Source organism: Nymphaea colorata, chromosome 14, assembly GCF_008831285.2.
Source record: "Nymphaea colorata isolate Beijing-Zhang1983 chromosome 14, ASM883128v2, whole genome shotgun sequence".
NCBI classification, from domain to species: Eukaryota; Viridiplantae; Streptophyta; class Magnoliopsida; order Nymphaeales; family Nymphaeaceae; genus Nymphaea; species Nymphaea colorata.
This window is the reverse complement of record NC_045151.1, coordinates 4,973,682-4,993,230: the sequence shown is the minus strand read 5'-3', so window position 1 is coordinate 4,993,230 and position 19,549 is coordinate 4,973,682. Positions and strand designations below refer to the sequence as shown.

The 19,549-nt window shown below is 37.0% G+C and overlaps 1 protein-coding gene across 1 annotated transcript in view; it reads left to right on the top strand.

Moving 5' to 3' along the window:
• The first annotated feature begins 9,901 nt into the window (after positions 1-9,901).
• Positions 9,902-19,549, top strand: part of LOC116267593 (ubiquitin carboxyl-terminal hydrolase 25) — a 16,528-nt gene continuing 6,880 nt past the window's right edge. The window contains exons 1-7 of the mRNA XM_031649420.2: positions 9,902-10,402; positions 11,091-11,580; positions 12,411-12,486; positions 12,569-12,661; positions 14,815-14,901; positions 14,999-15,831; positions 19,403-19,525. Coding sequence (XP_031505280.1) covers positions 10,240-10,402; positions 11,091-11,580; positions 12,411-12,486; positions 12,569-12,661; positions 14,815-14,901; positions 14,999-15,831; positions 19,403-19,525 — 1,865 coding nt within the window. The 5' untranslated portion in view covers positions 9,902-10,239. The remainder of the gene's footprint in view (positions 10,403-11,090; positions 11,581-12,410; positions 12,487-12,568; positions 12,662-14,814; positions 14,902-14,998; positions 15,832-19,402; positions 19,526-19,549) is intronic.

Sequence of the window (19,549 nt, the reverse complement as noted above, 5' to 3'; positions counted from 1 at the left end):
CAATATTGGCAAACCCAAGCAGGCAAGGGCTTAAACCTGCAATATAAGTTCAAACAACCCATTCAGGTAAGGGGTTAAGATTGAAACATCTCTCCAAAAATGTTTTGTTTGAAAAATTTGTGGTGCTTATCTTTGTCATCAAGCACGGTTAGCACCCACTCAGTAACAAAGAGGGGCATCTGTAATCACCCCAAATTTTTCAAAAAGAATGCCCTCTTTTATTAAAAACACAAAACCCAATTTTTTGATCTAAATTGGTCCAAAGCCACAATCTAAATCCAAATTAGATCCAAAAACCCAAGTTCAAATCCAAATCAAGCATTTGAGACTCATTTGCCCTTCTTTTTAACAAAAAGACATCTTTTTAGAGGGTGATTTTAGTCTTTTGGTAAATAAGACCTATTTGCCCCTCCTTTTTGACAAAGAACCTCCTTTTAGAGGGCATTTTTAGCCTTTTTGGTAAATATGACTCATTTGTCCCTTCTTTTTTACAAAGAACCTCCTTTTAGAGGGTAATTTTGGTCTTTTTGGTAAATAAGACTCATTTGTCCATCCTTTTTTACAAAGAACCTTCTTTTAGAGGGCAATTTTGGTCTTCTTGGTAAACAAGACCCATTTGCCCCTCCTTTTTGACAAAGAATCTCTTTTTAGAGGGTAATTTTGGTCTGTTTGGTAAACAAGACCCGTTTGCCCCTCTTTTTGATAAAGAACCTACTTTTAGAGGGCAATTTTGGTCTTTTTGGTAAACGAAACCCATTTGCCCCTCCTTTTTTACAAAGAACCTCCTTTTAGAGAGCGATTTTGGTCTTTTACAAAAAAATTTCAAATTTTGGGTTTTGGCTCCAAAATCCTCTATAAATACCTCTCACTTCCCCCCTCTTGGGTAAGATTGGCCCTTCGGAGAAACTCTAGTGTATTCTCATTTGAAGACTTAGAGTTTCTCTTGAGCTCTCTCTCTCTCTCTCTTCCTCTTTCCATTTATGTCCAACCTGGAGCAAGCACAACCCTCTTGGAGGCATCATCTTGGAGTTTCACTCAAGGGGACCTTCAAGTTAGGGTGTTCATTTTCCAAAAGTTATTCTCACTAGAGGTATGTAATCAATATCTCATCTCTTTCTTTCTTCATTTTCCTCTCTTCTTCTTTTCTCCATGGCCAAATGAGATAACTCTCACTCTCAATTTTAGAGTCAAGAGGCTATACTCGAGTGTACTGGGAGCATAAAAAGATGAAATGATCTTCCATTCCATGATTAAATCATGTTATTTCTTTTCTTTATTATAGTGTTGTTGTTATTGTTCTTTCTCTTCTTTAATATGTTCTTGTTATTATTGTCATTTCTTTTTCTTGAATATAGTTTGATTATTGTTGTCTTTATTTTCTTCTCATCTTCATCTCCCCATGGCCAAAAGAGATAGCATTCAATCTTTATTTTAGAGACAAGAGGCTATGCTCAAGTGCACCGGGAGCATGGAAAGATGAGATGATCTTTCATTTCAAGCTTAAATCATGTTTTTTATTTTATTAAATATGGCATTGTCTTTCATTTTTTATGTTCTTCTCATCTTCATCTCCTCATAGCCAAAGGAGATAACACTCAATCTCTATTTTAGAGACAAGAGGCTATGCTCAAGTGCACTGGGAGCATGGAAAGATGAGATGATCTTTCATTTCAAGCTTAAATCATGTTTTCTATTTTATTAAATATGACATTATCTTTATTTTTGTCCCATAAACACTCAATCTCTATTTTAGAGATAAGAGGTTATCCACCAGGAGCATGGAAATATGAAATGGTATATCATTTCATAGTTACCTCATGTTCTATCTCTATTTACATCATGCTTTTTCTCTCTCTCACTCCATCATGTTCTCTCTCTTTCTCCCCCCCCCCCATCATGCTCTCTCTCTCTCTCTCTCTCCTTCCTTGAATATTGTCTATATGCTATCAATGCATGCTTGCTTAATTTTTCATTTATATGTGAATGCACGGTGAGAATGAGAGTGTGGTTTGGGATTCTCTTTTTATTATTATGTTAATTAATTTTTGAGGTTGGGGCTTGTCCAACCCGGAAAGAACCTTCACGAATTTGTACATGTTAAAGTATATTTTTATATCATTTCGTGTTAGTTTCCTTTTAATCGACAGATTAGAAACCCTAGTGAGCACCCTATCGTGTGGTTTGAGTTTCTTTCATACCCAATGGTGGAAGAAACATATTCCCTTGCAACTAATGAAATAACTATGTTTTATGTTTTCCAAAATATTTTCAAAAGATTCCTTTCTAATATGGCTTTGGAGATTAGCTTAGGCTCTTGTATGAGTCCAAGTACCCCTCCGGCCTATATCAAACTTGAAGTCAGATGATTTAACTTATCTTTAGACTCATGAAGACATACATGTATATATATGTTATATACATATATGTGCACATGATGATTCTCTTTATCATTCTCTCTCTATGTTTACATATCTCTTTTGAAATGTTTGTATCAATATGAATGCATATATATATATATATGAATCTCTTACTTTCTCTCTCTAAAATCTTTTTCTCCTTTCAAGTCAAATGCCTTCATCTACAAATTTCTTATATATATATATATATATATATATATATATATATATATATATATATATCCTTCTCTATTTTTTTTCTCTAAAATCTTTATCTTTATTCAAATCAATGAAGTTTTTACAATCTTCCATATATGTGTATATGTGATAGTATATACACATATACATGCATCTTTTCTACCGCCCTCTCTTTCTCTCTTTCTTTTAAAAGTTTCATTTTCTTTCTCTACTCAAATTCAAACCTCATTTTCATAAACTTACATATATGTATCTATACGTATATAGATATACATATATATGTATATGTGTATATGTGTACAAATGCATATCTTTCTTCCTTTTAAATCTTTGATTTTGTGATTTTCAATATCTCTTTCTCTTTCTCCTTCTATAATTTTTCTTACAATCAAATATCTATCTTTTGCATTCTTTTGAACATTTTTCTTTTTCAAGATTATTTTCATTTACCGACTTCATTAAGACCACAACTCAAGTAATGACCCAATATTGGATTCATGCTTGATGGTCTACAATCCCAATCCATTTTCAAAAACTTTTCTTTCTTATTTGTGATAACTATAAAAACAAAAATCTTAGATGTATGTTATGGTAGGAATGCCTTAGATGAATGTTGTGGTAGGAATGAATCATTTTTCTTCCATTCATCTTAGGATTGATGCATTCATGCATTCACTTCCACTCAATATCACAAATGAGCACAAACACATCTCTAAAAGAATTTAAGCAAGATGAGATGGAGCTCTAACTAGGTGGTAACCGAATTAGAGCAAAATCTCAAGCCTAACTAAAGTCTTAAGAGAACACTAAAATAACTTCAAAGCGATTCCCCAAGCTTTTCAAATGATATTTAAAAGATTTCCCAACTCTAGTTTTCATCAAAATATTTCACATTCTCAAGCAATTGTTCAAGAACCTTTTCAAAAGTTTGAAACATTAAACTTCCAATATTCTTCTACACTGCATATAGAAAAGATGTTTAAGCCAAAATGAAATGCATCAATAATAAACATAGCCCTTGGATTGATTACCCCCGGTAAAGGTGCCGGGAATGGTTGATTCTCATACCAACGGGCGAGTCCCTTTCTATTTTATTTTCAAATAAAAATCTCATTTTTTTGAAGCACTCTAAATACCAAAAAATTTGTGAATGCAAACAACAATGAAGCTATTGTGTCATCCTCTAACAAAAACATGAGTACTACATTATGCAAGTATATAAAATTGAAGTATTTTGTTGTTAAGGAGAGAACAAAAAATCATTTAGTGTGTATTGACAACATTTGAACTAAGGATATAATTGCTAATCCTCTTACTAAAGGTTTGGCCCTGGGGTTATATTCCAAACATGTTAGGAAAATGAGCTTAGTGAATTCCGTGTAATCAAGTACACACTTATCTTTATGTGATACATTCTAGTAATAAAGTTTGATTCCCTATACTTTTGTTGACCATGCATTAAGTGTGCTCATTATGTTAAGCATATCACATGACAACTTATGGACCGAAAGTATAGACTTAAGGCTGACCCTTGATTTTCTATTTGTACTGCATGATGAGAGTAGTTTAAGGTTTGAAAATTTTCTGAGGAACGGTCCCTGCACACCTTCGACATTTTGTGCCTATGCTCATCGATGGTGGTTGTTAGCTGAGGAGATTATCTGTCTTCATTATTCTCATTGTGCATCATGACAATAATCAGAAAGTGCCTTATCTATTTAATAGTATGCATGAATTTGAGTTTGTTAAGTCTGGTTTTTACTCCAAAATATCCAACACAATAGCCTTCTTCTCCTTTGATATCAGATTCATGGATTTAAGGTCAGATTTTTTTTTTGGGTGGGGGGAAGGGAGGTCTAACCTTAAATTCATGGTTTTTAACATGCAACATGAATTTAAAAATTCCTTAGTTTGTTTAAATAAAAACTTTCAAAACACACCTTTTTATGCTACCTCCACTATTAAATGTAGCCTAAAGGTCATGCACTTTAAGGGAAGAGAAGGGAACATAGACTACAATACATCAATCAACATTGTCAATACAAGGGAGAGTAAAAGGAGTACTTGAGTTACACATATGTAGAAATAAAACAGCATGGGGATTTGCTGAACTAAGGGTCTGTTTGATAGCGTTGAAATGTAATGTAGTGGAAGGAAAAAAAAATCAAATTTTTTAAAAATTTCCTCCCCATTAAACAAGGGAATCAAAATGTGGTCGTTGGTCTCATTTCTAGATGGAAATTTCTTTCAACCGTCGGGGGTCGAAAGAAATTTTCGAAAACAATAATCTGCTTGTTAGGGCTTCTCTTGTTTCTTATCTCGCAAGAACTTGCCGCCGCTGCTGCTGCGCCCTTTCCCTTCAAAAGCTCCCTTCCCTTTCTTCTGCAAGAAGCAGTGGAGCGGAAGTCACTTCCATCGTATATGCCCTTCTCCTTGTCTTCAACCTAGCGTGGTCACGATTGTGAAGGTGAAATTGGATGTTGTTTTCTTGTGAATAGCGGATTGTGGCATCACGCGCTGGCCAATTTTGTTTTCTTCTGAATGGCGGAAACCCTCGACAATCTCCAACATTTCTGTTTTTCTGTGAATGACAAAAACTCTCGACGATCACCAACGAATGGCAAAACCAAGCAAACATCAAAAACCTTGCAAACAACAAACCGTGGAAACTTAGCGTTTTCGTTTTCCTACGAATGGTAGAAACCCTTCATGATCACTAGGGCCCCGTTTGATAGACGGGGTAAAATGAGAGAGGAGGGGAAAAACGGTACGGATGGGTGAAATTTCACCCGCCCGACCAAAAATGTATCAAACGGGGTGAAATTCACCCCGTTTAATGCAAAAGAGAGCGGATGAAATTCCACCCGCTCGAAAGTCCGAGCTCGCAGCTCGGACTTTCGAGCGGGTGGAATTTCACCCACTCGACACCCTCTCCTCCCATCGCATTTCACCCCTTTCCCTGCTCTGCAGCTCCTCCTCCCTCGCAAAGAAACTTCTCACCATCACACCAAAGGCCGCTCTCAACGTCGCCGCTCCGCCATTTCTGCTCCGCTCCTCTGCCGATTCGCCAACGCCACAGTCGCCACTCATGTAAGGGTTTCTCTTGCTCTCGATGTGTCCCTTTTTCAAAAACGCCCAATTTGTTTTTCTCCGTCTCTCTCTTGCAATCGGTTCCAAATGGTTCCTCTCTATCCTTCGTGATCGAGGAGGACCAACAATGGAAACCAGGCCTTTCAGAGAGCCATCGCTATGCTTCAATGAGCAAATGTCGCTAAGTCGCCTACACCTCTCTCTCTCTCTCTCTCGGGGTCGCTCCTTTCTCTCTCGCTATCTGTGTATATGTGTGTGTGCAGTATTTGGTGGCATGATAACTGTCTTATATCATCGACAATTTGTTTAGGTCTGCTTCCCTTGTGGAGTTCATCATCGCCACCGACACCTTGCTTCTTGAAAAGGGACATTTTTCAGCTGTTTTCCCTAAAATTCTTTTCCTTCCAACTTCTTTTTGGGATAACCTTTCTCATTATCGATCTCCTAATGTGGATCATGCTCTTGAAATTTAATGGAACATGTCAAGTTCAATTTCAGAAGTCTCGCATTATGCTTTTACTGAAGTCATGTGGATTTGCTTTCTAAGTTGTGGCAAGTTCTAGGCGCAATTCCCTCTATACTGGATTGTGGCCACTTATGGCCAGCGAGTCCTTACTGAGGCTGGTGTTTAAGAATCCCACTGAATTTTGAGGGTTAAGGTTCCTTTACGGTATTTCTTTGCAAGTGTAATCTACTTTTGATGTTTGTATTTGATGATTATGATTATGATCCAGTACCATGCGAGGCACTTGTCTATCTTCAGCTCCTTATTGAATTCTTAGGATCTTGCAGTGCATGTGGCAATCTTGACAGAAGTCACCTGATCTTATGTTTATAAGTTGTCCTGATCTTATGTTTATAATATGTTGAAATCTTAACCTGTTGCCCTTTTGCAGGTAGCAGTTCTGAGGCAGCCAATTTGCGATAGAATTGCTCCTGCAAAAAGTATGTCCACGTTGTTTCTGAGTTGATGTGCAATTCATTTCTTTACACTACATATTGTAGTTTAAGTCTGTAGTATACTAGTACTAGCTTGTGTCTCTCTCTCTACTTCATGCTCCTTGCTGGTAATTTGAAATTTCTGTGTACAGCTCCTGCTTAGAAACCTGATGCGAAGGCGCAGGCCTTGAAAGCAGCAAACAAAGTGAAGTCAGGGCAAATAAAAAGAAGATTAAGGCAGCTGTTAGGACAAAAAAGCGCAGGCTTGAAGATGCCAAGTTGATTCATTTGCATAGTTTTCTCTTTCATTAATTCAACCTTGAGAAACAAGCTGATCAATTAATCCTCTTGTCTTATCTTCAAAACGATGTCTCGTTTTGATTTTAAAGATCTTTTAGGCTGCTTATGTATCAGGAAATGGTTTTTTTCCACTTTCCAGTGCTCTGTTTTGTCACTTTAAAGTTAATCTAGTAGTTAATATCAGTATAAATAAAACTTTGCCTTGGCATAGAGTCTCCCTTAATCTTTTTCTTCTCTTATTTCTTTTGGAGTTTCTCCTTTGAGAAAGCAATAAATTGATATGCTTCAAACTAATCTTAGGAAATACAGAAAAGATTTGCAACGTTGCCATAACCTATCTGTTATCTGCTGAGTGTGTGATCCTTAACTTTCAGCTTGAAAAAATGCAACTAAATCAGACATTTTCTGCATTATTCATCTGCTAATGCTATTGGAGTATGTCTCGATGTCACCACGCGTGTATATTGCGATTTGTTGTTGCTATTCAGAAACCAGAAACGTCTTCGCAAAGAACATTTTTCTTGTGAAGTCCTTTCCTCTGTCCACAAGGTGAAGACCAAACTCTAAGCTAAGCTGAGGGTTCCGTTTTCTACTCATCCAGCCGGGGACGCAAATTAACCTTTTGCATCTAGCTTCTCTTCGTTATCCTGATGAGAATTGCATCTAGCTTCTCTTTTCTAGTGAATAATGGTAGCTCAGGTGGTTGGATTCAAAGTCCACATAGTTCTTCAATTGAGTGCCCCTCAAATATCTGCTGCAACCCAGCCTGAAATGTGAAACACATCCAATTAGTTGATAGTGTGAAATTATGTTTTAGCTTGCTCTACCTAACTTGAATTTGATATAGCAAAATCTGATTATGTCAAATCCAGTAATGTTTATATCAGACCTAGCCTGCTTCCCTAATTTCCACGTCAAATTTGGAGAGAAGAAGACAAAAAAAAAACAATATTTACCACGTTAAATTCTTCTTGTGCATCAAACAGGGTTAAATTTACCACGTTAAATTCTTCCTGTGCATCAAACAGGGTTAAATTTACCATGTTAAATTCTTCCTGTGCATCAAACAGGACCTCAGATTGGAAGAGGGAAAAATTTCATCTTGTAAATTTTTTCAAAAAAATTTACCTTGGTAAATTTACCACGTTAAATTTCACCCGACAATCAAATAGGCCCTAGGGAACGGTGGGAACCATGCAAACATGGAACGGTGGAAACTCAACATTTCTGTTTTCCCACAAATAGCAAAAACCCTCACTTACCATCGACCGCCGGCCGGTTGTCATTGGTCGCCGGTCACTAGTCATCTGTCGCCAGCTGCTTGTCATCGGCTTTCTGATACTAAAAGAATATCAAACAACATAAATAAAACAAAACTAGAAAACCCACTTGCATCTGCATTTTCATCCTCTGCCATTGATTAGTGTTCTTGTTGGACTTCCATCATCGGCCTCTTGTTGTCGATCACTGGTCATCCGTCGCCGATGGCTTGCGGTCGGTTTTACGATGTTAAAAAAATATCAAAAAATATAAATGAAACAAAGCAAGAAAACCCTTGTCTTGCGTTTTCATCATCCACCACCAACTATGATTTTCATCCCTTTCCCCATCAATCGATAAAATTTGTTTTCAGAAATATAAATTCATGTCGAGCAAATACAATGGGGTTTTGGAAATTTAGATTTTGTTTTCATTTCCTCAATTCATGAAACAAGTTTCTACAAACGTAGTCAGAGTTTGCTTGGTGCTAGTTGAAGAAGAAACTGATTTGATCTTTTAACTTCAATATGTAAAAGGAAAAAGTGCATAGATGCTTCGATGCTTTTCTTGAATTTTTCAGACTCACGCTATAGTTTGTTCGATCAATTTGATGGAGTGATTCAATATTAGAATTGGTCTATTGGTTGTTTTTGTTGGATCATTGCCCTTTTCATTATCTCTTCTCTCTTTGGTGCGACCAACTGCTTATTCATGATTCTATTTGAGTTCTATAATTCTGGAAGTGAATTTCTTGCTAGAGCCTAGTGAACTAACTGAGTTTATAGATCAGATCTTCTTTTAGATAGACATGAGAATTAGTGGAGGGGCTTTTGACTTTCTGTATGTCATATAGTCATAGGCTTTAGCGATCTCGTAATACATTATGAACTTTTGCGGAACTGGTAATGTCCTTGGTGTTTCCTTCTTTCTTATTACCAGTCTTATGACTATAGAGCAGGTTTCGTTTCATATAGCTAATAGACTAGCGTGCATCAATGCACGTCTTCTTTGCAAAAAGCATGAAGAATGTTCCGCAAATTGCTTTCAATTATTCAGCATTATCGTTTTTGAACTTAAGAGCTCTGTTTTTATCTACTGCTTATATTAATCCTCACATTTTTAGTATTAGCAGAAGCAATTCCTTGGCAAAATCTGGTTGCAATCAGCGTTGCCATGTCTATTTTTGTTTATGATGGTGTTAATTTGACAGATGCAGAAACTTGTCTGTGTTGATTTGACTGTGTTAATTTGTTTGAGACACCATATGAACTCATGCCTTTCAAGTGAACAAGCAACTGTAAAAAAATTTGTCAGTGTTAATTTTTTTCTGTGCACCAAACTTAGTTAAATTTTATTTTATAAAAAACTTATTTTATAAAAAACTTTCCTACCATCAAACATAGTTAAATTTTATTTTATAAAAAACTTATTTTATAAAAAACTTTCCTACCATCAAACATAGTCTGAAAAAGGGAAAACAAAATTTTTTATTTTGGAATTTTTTCCCACGCTAAATTTACCACTCCATTCTTTACCTTGTGATCAAACGGGGCCTAAACTATGCCCAAACGAACTTTGGGGACTCTGAAGGTACATAAATAAATCACGGGCTTTTATAATATGCTTGTCTTTCATTTTAACGCCCGAGGGAAGGACCGACCCGAAGAACACCCCGTCCCCCCGGGGTGAAGACGAGCGAAATATATAATATGTGTGTGTGCGTGTGAGAGAGAGAGAGAGAGAGAAGGGCCCTGGCATTGGTGGGGGTTGGGGGGGCTGGTGGATGACCCGAGCCAGTTAGCCGTCTCTGAAAATCGCCCTCGACGCTCAGATCTCCTCTCGCTCCCCTCCCTCTCTCGTTTAGTTTCCGCTTCTTCCTTCATGTCTCGCGCCCTCTCTCTGCAGATTCGTTCCTAAAGAGAGAGAGAGAGGGAGAGAGGCAAACTTCTGCTTTCTCCTCCTCATCTCTCCTCCTTTCTCTTTCTCTTATGGACCCATCTCTTCTTCTGTCCCTTTCTTTTGTTTCTTCTCCGTCGTCTTCCTGCTTCTTCTGTTCATGGCATTGCAAATGACGTGGGTGAACGCATATAGAAGGAAGAGCCCTCCCCTTGGCCTCCGCAACCTCGGCAATTCCTGCTACCTCAACAGCGTTCTCCAGTGTCTCACCTACACCCCTCCCCTCGCCAACTTCTGCCTCAGCAACCGCCACTCCTCCATATGTACGCCTCAATTTCTCGCCTCTTCCTCATGTGTGGCTGCTTCGTAGCGGAGGGCCAATAATTTGTATTTAGAGGAACCAATGTTCTGGGTTTTGGGTATTTTGGTGGCTTTCCATGTTCGATTTTTTTTTTCCTTTTTTTCCCTCTTTTGTGTTAATTGGTTGTTCCTTTTGGCTTGTATTCTTTCAATTATGTTTTCTTATTGTCTGTTGACAGTGGTTGACACAGCTTGATTCTTGAAATAGTTTGTTTCCACTTTCCTCCTTTTATCTGGGTCGAATTTAGTGTTGTTTCTCCAGTTTGGCATTTTCAATAGGAGGTACTTTTAGCTGCCGGATATTTCTTCAAAATTGTAGTTTATGCATTCTTTCGTGATGGTCAAACGCAGAGTAAAGTTTTATCACCTGCTAATTATTCTGCTTACCATTATCCATTTTCTCCTATCGCTTATTCTATTATAATTTTTTGTGCCAAGTATTTGTGAATAACGGAGAAGGAGTTACTTACTCTTTCTTTTTGAATTTGATATTCAGATTTTTGAGTTAGAACCATGTCTTTGCCTGGTTTTGGGAACTTTTAATTGAAAATGAATATGCATCCATTAAGTTTTTTGAGTTTCATCTACATTTTTAAGATGCTTTCGTTTTCTTCGGATTTCTCTTCCATGTTGAAGTATGTGGTACTGCAGGTGAATTATCCAATGTGAGCAAGAAACATGAGTGCCCATTTTGTTTGTTAGAAAAGAGAATAGTCAGGTCTCTCAGCATTGAAAGCCCTTTAGATGTGCCGGCCAAGATCCAGAGCTCTATACAGATCTTCGCAAAACATTTCCGGATAGGCAGACAGGAGGATGCTCATGAGTTCCTACGGTATATGATGGACGCTTGTCACAATACATGCCTGAAGCTGTTGAAATCAAGAAATGGTGTAGTATGTCAAAATGGTCAAGCAAATGGGAAAACTGAGAAAGTTGAACCAAATACCATAGTGAAGGAGATATTTGGGGGAGTGTTGCAAAGCCAAGTGAAATGCCTTTCTTGTGATTTTGAATCAAATAAGATGGATGACATAATGGACATCAGCCTAGATTTGTTCCAGTGTAGCTCTTTGAAAGAAGCCTTACAACGATTTTTTCAACCTGAGATTTTGGATGGGAGTAATAAATATAGCTGTGAAAAGTGAGTGATTTTCTAAACTCCACTTCTTGATTTTTCCCCATTTTTGGCATTTGCTTGCTTTGTTCTGTGATCGGCTATTCTTAATAGTTCTTTATATGGAAGGCAAAGAATTATCATGTAACATACTTTTCGGGCCTGGGCCTTTCTCCTTGATCTGCAAATAATATACTAAATCTAGAAGAATGCCGTTTAATAGCCTGATGATATACTCTCATCATATATTTGTAAAGGTAAAAAATAGCAACTAGTGCTTGAACAGTTATAGATTCTGTTCATGGTTATTTTTGGTACAGGAGAAACAAGTCAACAACAAATATCTTGAAACTATCTCAATAAACAACAAATGTCATGAAATTTATTTCATCCTCAGAAGGGAATATCTTACAGAACATCAAAAAATCCTATAGGGTGTAGTATTTTGAGAATGTCATGAATTCATTGTCCAAGCTTTTGCTGGGGAACATCTACTGTAAATTTACCTAATTTTGCCATGCATTTGAATTTCTGTTATTTGAAGTACAATGTGTTTAGATAACAATATCTTAGTAAGCCTCTAAAAAAATATTTTGGTGACTGAATTGTCTTTTTCAACCTTTTGTCTTGAGGACATTGTTCATCTATGTTGCTGGTACTGTGCTTTTTTTCCGATTAATTTAATGTCGCGCCTTTGGTGTTTTCAGATCACAGAAGTGTTTATCACTAGTAGGATTGAATAGCTTAAGATACTCATCAAAGGATATAATTTTTTTATACTTTGATGAGCTATGTTAGCATGAAACATTTTTGTGTTTATGTTGTATACAATGATCTGAGACAATGCCCTCATACAGGTGTAACAAGTTATCAGCCGCCAGGAAGCAGATGTCTATTTTTCGAGCCCCCAATGTCCTTGTAATCCAACTAAAGGTAAAGATAAGGATGTTCTCTTTATTTCCACTTTTGATCTATTATAATGATATTTTGTTTACTCCTTATAATTTTTCCATAGAGATTTGAAGGTGTACATGGCTTGAAGATTGATCGACCCATTACCTTTGGAGAAGATTTGGCTCTTGCAGCTCATATGTGTAAACAAGCCCACGTATATTCCTTTTTATTCTCACATGATATGTTTTTTTCTTTCCCTTCATGTTGATTTAAATAGTCAAAAGAAAGCTTGATTTATCATTTGGTATCTTATATTATAGGCTACTCTAACTAAAAAATGGTTTTAGGTTTTCCTTGCTAGTTTTGTTGAACTTCATGCTAGTAAATATTGCTTCTAAGTAGTGGCAGAGTATTTTTCTATTGGGAACTTGGTTAATAGTTAGGATAGGCTAACGAAGTTTCTCTTTCCTCATCTAATAGTACAATGGAAAATATTTTGTTGCTTCATTACAAAGTTTCTCATCATAAATGTGGTATCTTATTTACTAGAATTTGAACTCAGCATTTTGCAAATGACCTTCAATATTTTCCATTTGTGTTATTGTCCAAAATTCTCAATTTTTGGATTGATGTTCTCCAATCATGCAAAAAAAGTGCTATGTCAACTTTGCACACCATAAGACATGAGATCTCCATGTGTTGGAGATGTTATTTCACTCAGGTGGATTTTTAACGCTGCACTTTCAGAGTTAGTCCTGTATTGAAGATTGTGAGGAATCTTCAAGGTTTTATAAAGTGAGTTGGTAAGTAGTTGGTTGTTCTAGTTTTTAGCCTTTTTGGGGCTTGAATTAAAACTGCTAGGGCCAGGTTCAGATCCGTTGAACCAAGGGCCTATGCCCGGTGTGGGAGTGGGTCAGGTCATTTCAGTGGTATCAGAGTCGGTTCAACACTCGGACTTAGGGTTCCACACGTGTGGACATGTGTGCCTTAAAGGGTGGATTGTAATGTCCCACTTTCAGAGTTTAGTCCCATATTCTAAATCGTGAGTGAGGAATCTTCAAATAAAGTGGGTTGTTAAGTGGTTGATTGTCCTAATTCATTGCCTTTTTGAGGCTTGAACTAAAACTACTAGGGGGTGGGTTGGGATCCGTCAAACCCAGGCCCCAAGCCCGGTGTGAGAGTAGGTCGGGTCATTTGAGAGCAATGACAATTTTTTTTTTAAGTCCATTTAATTTGTAGTTAGAAATTTATCAGTTTTCATATCCTCTCTGATGGGGTTTCAGCATCAGTAAACATATTTCAAATAAATCATTTTCAAACTCTTGTCCAAGATTGGTTGATTTACTTATTTGAAAGTGTGTTTTAAGCTCCCTTTGTAGCAACATAAAGAAACCATTAGTAATTTTGTACCCCTCACCCCATCTTTTTAACTTCTTAAATAGAGTTTAGGTTCTTGTGCTGGTCTTCCTGTAATAGAAAAATTGGCTCTTTGAAACATGTGACTGTCTGCTTGACTGAAATTTTTTTCCTACACATTTGGTGCGCTACATATCCTTTTTGCTTTTGCTATGGCGATCAAACATCTCATTTGTTATTTTTTAGTTTAAAAAATTCTAAATAATGCACCACTATTTTATCTCAATCCTATCTGCTAAAAAAAATCACAACCTTAGTTAAACAAAGTAAAATAAACATGCCTTAATTTTCTCTGTGAAGTTTTTTTTGCTCCGTGGATATCCTTTTCTTGTTCCTGTCTCTATCTTCAAAGCTCACCTCCTTCCTTTGCAATTGTTTTTTGCTTCTTCTCTGCCCCTTGAAGAGCTTCATTAAATCTGTCTGGAGATTTCTGACCAGAATTGTCCTTTGATCCTTGATTTTCTATGTTTTTCAGAACAGAAAACATCTATGACATATCCATTTTTAGTTCCTTGAACCTTGTGAGGAGAAAACTGATAAAGTGAAGAAATTGGGAACTGGTTTTCAACAGTGTCAAGAATCTCTCAATTTCATTTTTTTTTATTTTGGTAAAATAAAAAGAAATATCTCATTAGGGATTTTTTTTACATTAATCAAGTACTTACCAATTACCATCTGTGTCTAGTATCTTGAGTGAGATAATAGTGTAAATATCTTCGGATCAAAGTTCAAGACTTTTAAAAAGCTCTCTTTTGAGTATGCATACTTGAAAGAACCTAACTTTCTGCTAGTCTCTAAATTTAGTTGCAAGGCTTGGGGCATTTGAGGCTTTTGCTTTATGCACCACTTAGGAGGTGCATTGCATTTATTTGGTTCGCATCCTCAGCAAGGTGTGCCTTGTTGTTGATGCTGGAAATTGGACAGATTTCATATCTTTGATCACTAATGCAGGATCCTCAACCAGAATACAGTCTTTTTGGTAGCATTGTGCATGCAGGATATTCGCCAGAATCTGGTCACTATTATGCATATGTCAAGGTTTACTTTCTTGTTCTTCATTTCTGTAAACTATTTATGCTAGATTTGTTAGGCTTTATGCAAAAGTTTATTGTCCTTTTTATAATTTTTTTTCCAGGATGCCAGTGGTCAATGGTATTGCTGCAATGACGCTCATGTTACACTTGCAACTGTGGAGGAAGTTTTGTCTGAAAAAGTGTATATTCTGTTCTTTGTGCGCACTAATCATCGGCCAAAATTTGTGAAATCTCTCACATCTAATGGGAATGGTATAATTTTTTGCAATGGGAAAGGAGATTCGGTTGTTGAAAAAGCAAAGCACTTGCATAAGCAATCAGCATTTGTGCTAACTAATGGCAATTATTCTACAAAATGTTCTCCAAACTCATCAACTTTTGAGAAAGAGCCTCCAAATGCGAAAGTGAAATTTAGCATTGTGCAACCAGCTGCTCCTGAATCCAGAAGAGGTGATGCAAATGGAAACACTTTTCCAAAGATTCAAGAGGAGGCATCAAAGGGAAGGCTGAGAAAACCTGAAGAGTTGTTGATCCAAAGACAGAAGCAGGTGTCATCAACCAACAGCAATGGTGTTGGTGAGGCAGATTCTTCTAAAAAGGACAATGATTCTACAACAAACAAGTCATTACCAGATCATGCTTGTGGTACTGTAACTAATAAACGGCCTTGTATTAATAGTAATGGCCTAACTATGGTGGGGCAATGTGCGAAAATACAAAGCAGGAAAGGACAATGTGATAACAATGTAAGCAGGGCTTGGTACTTGAACACCAGGGAGGTCAAAAGAAAAGTCTGTGATGGTGATGTGGCCAATGTTTCCAATTCAAGTAATGGTGGCTTGCATGCTCTGTCTGGACAAGAATCTGGGTGCAAATTATCAGGCATGTCTTCTGGCAGAGAACATATTAGCATAGAGATGAAGTTGAAGGAAAAGTAAGCTGTCTTTCTCCCATTCATTTTCTGTTGGTACTTATAAATTAATTTATAGAAGCTGCCCTGCCATCCTTTCAGTTTCTGTTGGCAATTGAGTATGACTGCATACATTGATTAAATATACTAAAAATGAAAAGAAGAAAAATTTTAGAAAATGTATATCTCGTGCGTGCTTATGCAAAACTTATATTAGGGAAAGAGGAAGTTATGCCACATGAAAACAGACACAGGTGCAGGATGCGATAGAAACATCTTTTGCATGACATGGTAGCTTTGTAAAACTAGAACATGTGGTGACAATCTATACAACATGTATTTGTCTAATTATGTGGGTTCAGACTTCAGATTTTTCAAATCTAAGCAATTAAGCATGCACTCATTTGTGCAACCTTCTTTAAAAGTTGCTAATGTCGTGGCCTCATGGGCCTATCTTCAAGGTACAGCATGGCTTCGCAGTTCCTCAGGCATTTGCTGTGAGCCTGTTAGTCCTTCAACTTGCAAGTTCGTTGAAGCATGACAGAAAGCATAGGGCATGGAGATAGCAAGACAGTGAAAGAATGGAATCAACTTGAATTGAAAAAAAAAAATCCAATTACAAGGAGTAAGTTCGGGAAAGCTGAACATACTACATAAATTCATTGGGCTACCAGATGGCTTCTGAGGCGAGACTTAGGGGCATCACCAACAAAGTACATCAATCTGGTACTTGAGGAACTTAACTAGACCAAAAAGGTATAACCTAAACAAAGGAGTTCACAAAGCAAAGCATGAAGCAAAGGTTCCGTAGTATAGAAGTAGCTGGAAAGGAGCATGCTCCTCCTTTCAAACCAGACACTGTTTTCACTGTCAATTGCTTTCTGGTAGCTCCTGGGCTTGTCTATGTATTTTTTTTATTTGTAGTGGTTGGTTCCAAGCTGGCTTTGCCTCTCCAATCCATTCTCCAGGTACTTCTGTGGTTGGCTTTAGTAGTCCACCTTGTGCTGGATACTCTTCTCCACCTGCCAATCAACTACCTGCTTCAATGATGGAGCTCTTTGTGCAATTAAAGTGCTTTGAGGCACACTGGTATTTGAATCTTCTTATTAGCATGAAAATGACTTGGGTTGGAGATGGGGAGTATGGGATGCACTGTATGCTTCGCAGCAAGTCCAGCTTCTGTGGAGCTTTTCTTTTCACTTTTCAGGAAGCCCCTTCGAAAAGAAGAAATTTAAATTTGTTCTCATAGATTCATTAGGTGTTTTTAGCAGCTTCTTATAAGAGGAGCTTGTCAATTACAATTCCTTTTTGTTTGTTTGTTTGTTTTTTTTTTTTTGGAGGGGGGGGGGGGGCGTGTATAGGGAGAGGTTGGGAAGCATGACATTTTCTGAATATTTGAAGGGGAGGCCATGTATATTTTATGAAAATACTACAAGGGCCTCCTTTGTTGGAAAAAGTTCAATCCTTTGTTCCATTCATAAAGCTAACGCATCGCTATTTTGTAATTTAGATGGTGATTGCAAGATCTGCTCATTATTAAGGATGCAACTCTTGAACATAAAACATAAAGGAACTTAGTCAATGTTATTTTTTATGGTTATTTGGTGCTATACAAGTATGAATGCCTTTATGCTTCTGTGCAACTCAGGTATGTTAGAGTATAAATCTGCATGGACATCATCAACCATGATAGATGTTCAATTTAGTTATAAGGAAAACTTATATTTTCTTTGGAAAGGCATATGAATGGTAAAATTATGATGGCATATACTTAAGCCTCATAATGTCTTTGAAAGCATCTATTGAGAAGCAACCAAGAAAATTCTTTTGTTTGAAAGTTGTTATGAAACGTCATCTTACTATTTCTTCTTTAGGATGCAAAAAGCTATTCCAACTTGAATGTAGAAAAGGTTCATGGTCCAGCCATTGTACTGTCAATATCAAGCGTTTATGTTTTAAATCTTATTTTTTTCTTCTAGTGTATCAGACAATGCAACACTGGTAAGGTGATGCATTAAAACTAAATATATCTCTATGTTATCAGCTTCGGGAGTTACTTGGCTGTAGCATCCTAATAAGTGCCCAGTTTTCTTTTTATTTTCTGATGATACACTGACAAGGTCACATTGCACTAAACAAGACATGTAATCATGTTGAAAAGTGCATCTAATAACCTGTATCTGTCAGGTCAATAGTTGTGCTGTATCATAGAGAATGGTAACATATCATAAATGTATCACAAATTTATTTTTTAATATAAAAAATAAAAAAATAAGAAAAAAATAGTGAAAATCAGAAAGAATAAAAAATATGCTCTCTTTAAAGAACATGTCAGACATGAATATAGGCACATATAGCTTTGGACGTTTATCATATCTTCAAGGAACAAATGAAAGCCTATGGTAAGCTTTAGGAAAGAATGGACACTTATGGTCAAAACGAGAGATTTCACCCCTTTCATAAAAAGTAAAAAAACCTTCTTTCTTCAAATTGATGATCCATGCACAAATCTTTCCTGAAATAGATGATTTCTCTCTCAAATTGATGATATCTCCTTGAAATAATCAAGAACCCCCATCCTCCAACTCTTAGAAGTTAGAAGTGTTTATAGTGAAGGGTGGAAGGGGTTTTAAAACCCAAATTGGAAACAGGAGGGCTTGGACTCCCATTTTTTCATGCTAAACTTTGTACGGTGCGATATGGGGTGTCATATTATATAGGGTATGTATTGTGCTATACGTACAATACTTGTGCCATACACCACCCTTCACATATACGGGTGGTGTATCATATCACATTTACGTATGACACTGCTGTGTAGAACTGTGGAAAGAGAAAAACCATGTCTGAAAAAAATTAAAGACAGCACTAGGCCTTGTTTTTCAACAAGGAACATCAAGTAGCAAAGTTGTTTAAAGTTGCTTTAGCTACTCCGCGAATCTACAAATGTGACCTGCCATTGTTGTAAGTTCCATGCACAACTTGAGCAAGGCTGTTGGTGTAAAAATGGTGGTTCTGCTTTAATTATGTGACTGTTTTTTTGTTTTGCTATCTATATTTAAATTGTTTGACGACATAGAAGGCTGTCATTCTTTTGCATCTTCTATTCCTCCCTTACTGAAGCAATAGTTCACAAAATGGTACACGTTGATACTATGAAGTAGTAATTTAGTGTTAGATTCAGTGGCTGAGCCATAAATTTCTGACTGAGGGGCACACAACAAGCAAACCTGGGTCCAGTTGGCCAGCTCGTATAGCTGGGCCCAGAACCCAGGTCCGCTTCTCACTGAAAACCTTGCACACGTGTCTCTGCCACTGGTTAGACTTAATGCTAATTGTTATTGCTCTTTTATTTTGGGGTATTCTCAGTGGCGAAGCCTTTCCCTTCTCCCTTTTCAGAATGAAATTCTCACCTCATCATGCAGGTCTTGTACTTGTGTTGTTGATCATGATTTGTTCATGGTGTTATGTCTGCATTTGAAATTTCATGTCAATACCTAGATGCAGTCTGTGCAGTATTTTCTAGGATGGTGTCTCTGTTTCCTCTTCAATTATGTTTGGTATTCTAATACATGATAAGCGTCTGGATTCTCAGGCTTTGCCAAGATGCATTGGCTTTTCTACGAACATGCCAGTGGTATGATGAAGTGTATTCTTTCATGCGTGACAAGAAGCGGTTATGTTTGAGAGATGCAAGCATTCCTAGAACTGATTTTAAGTGAGTTCTTGTCCTTTTTCTGTT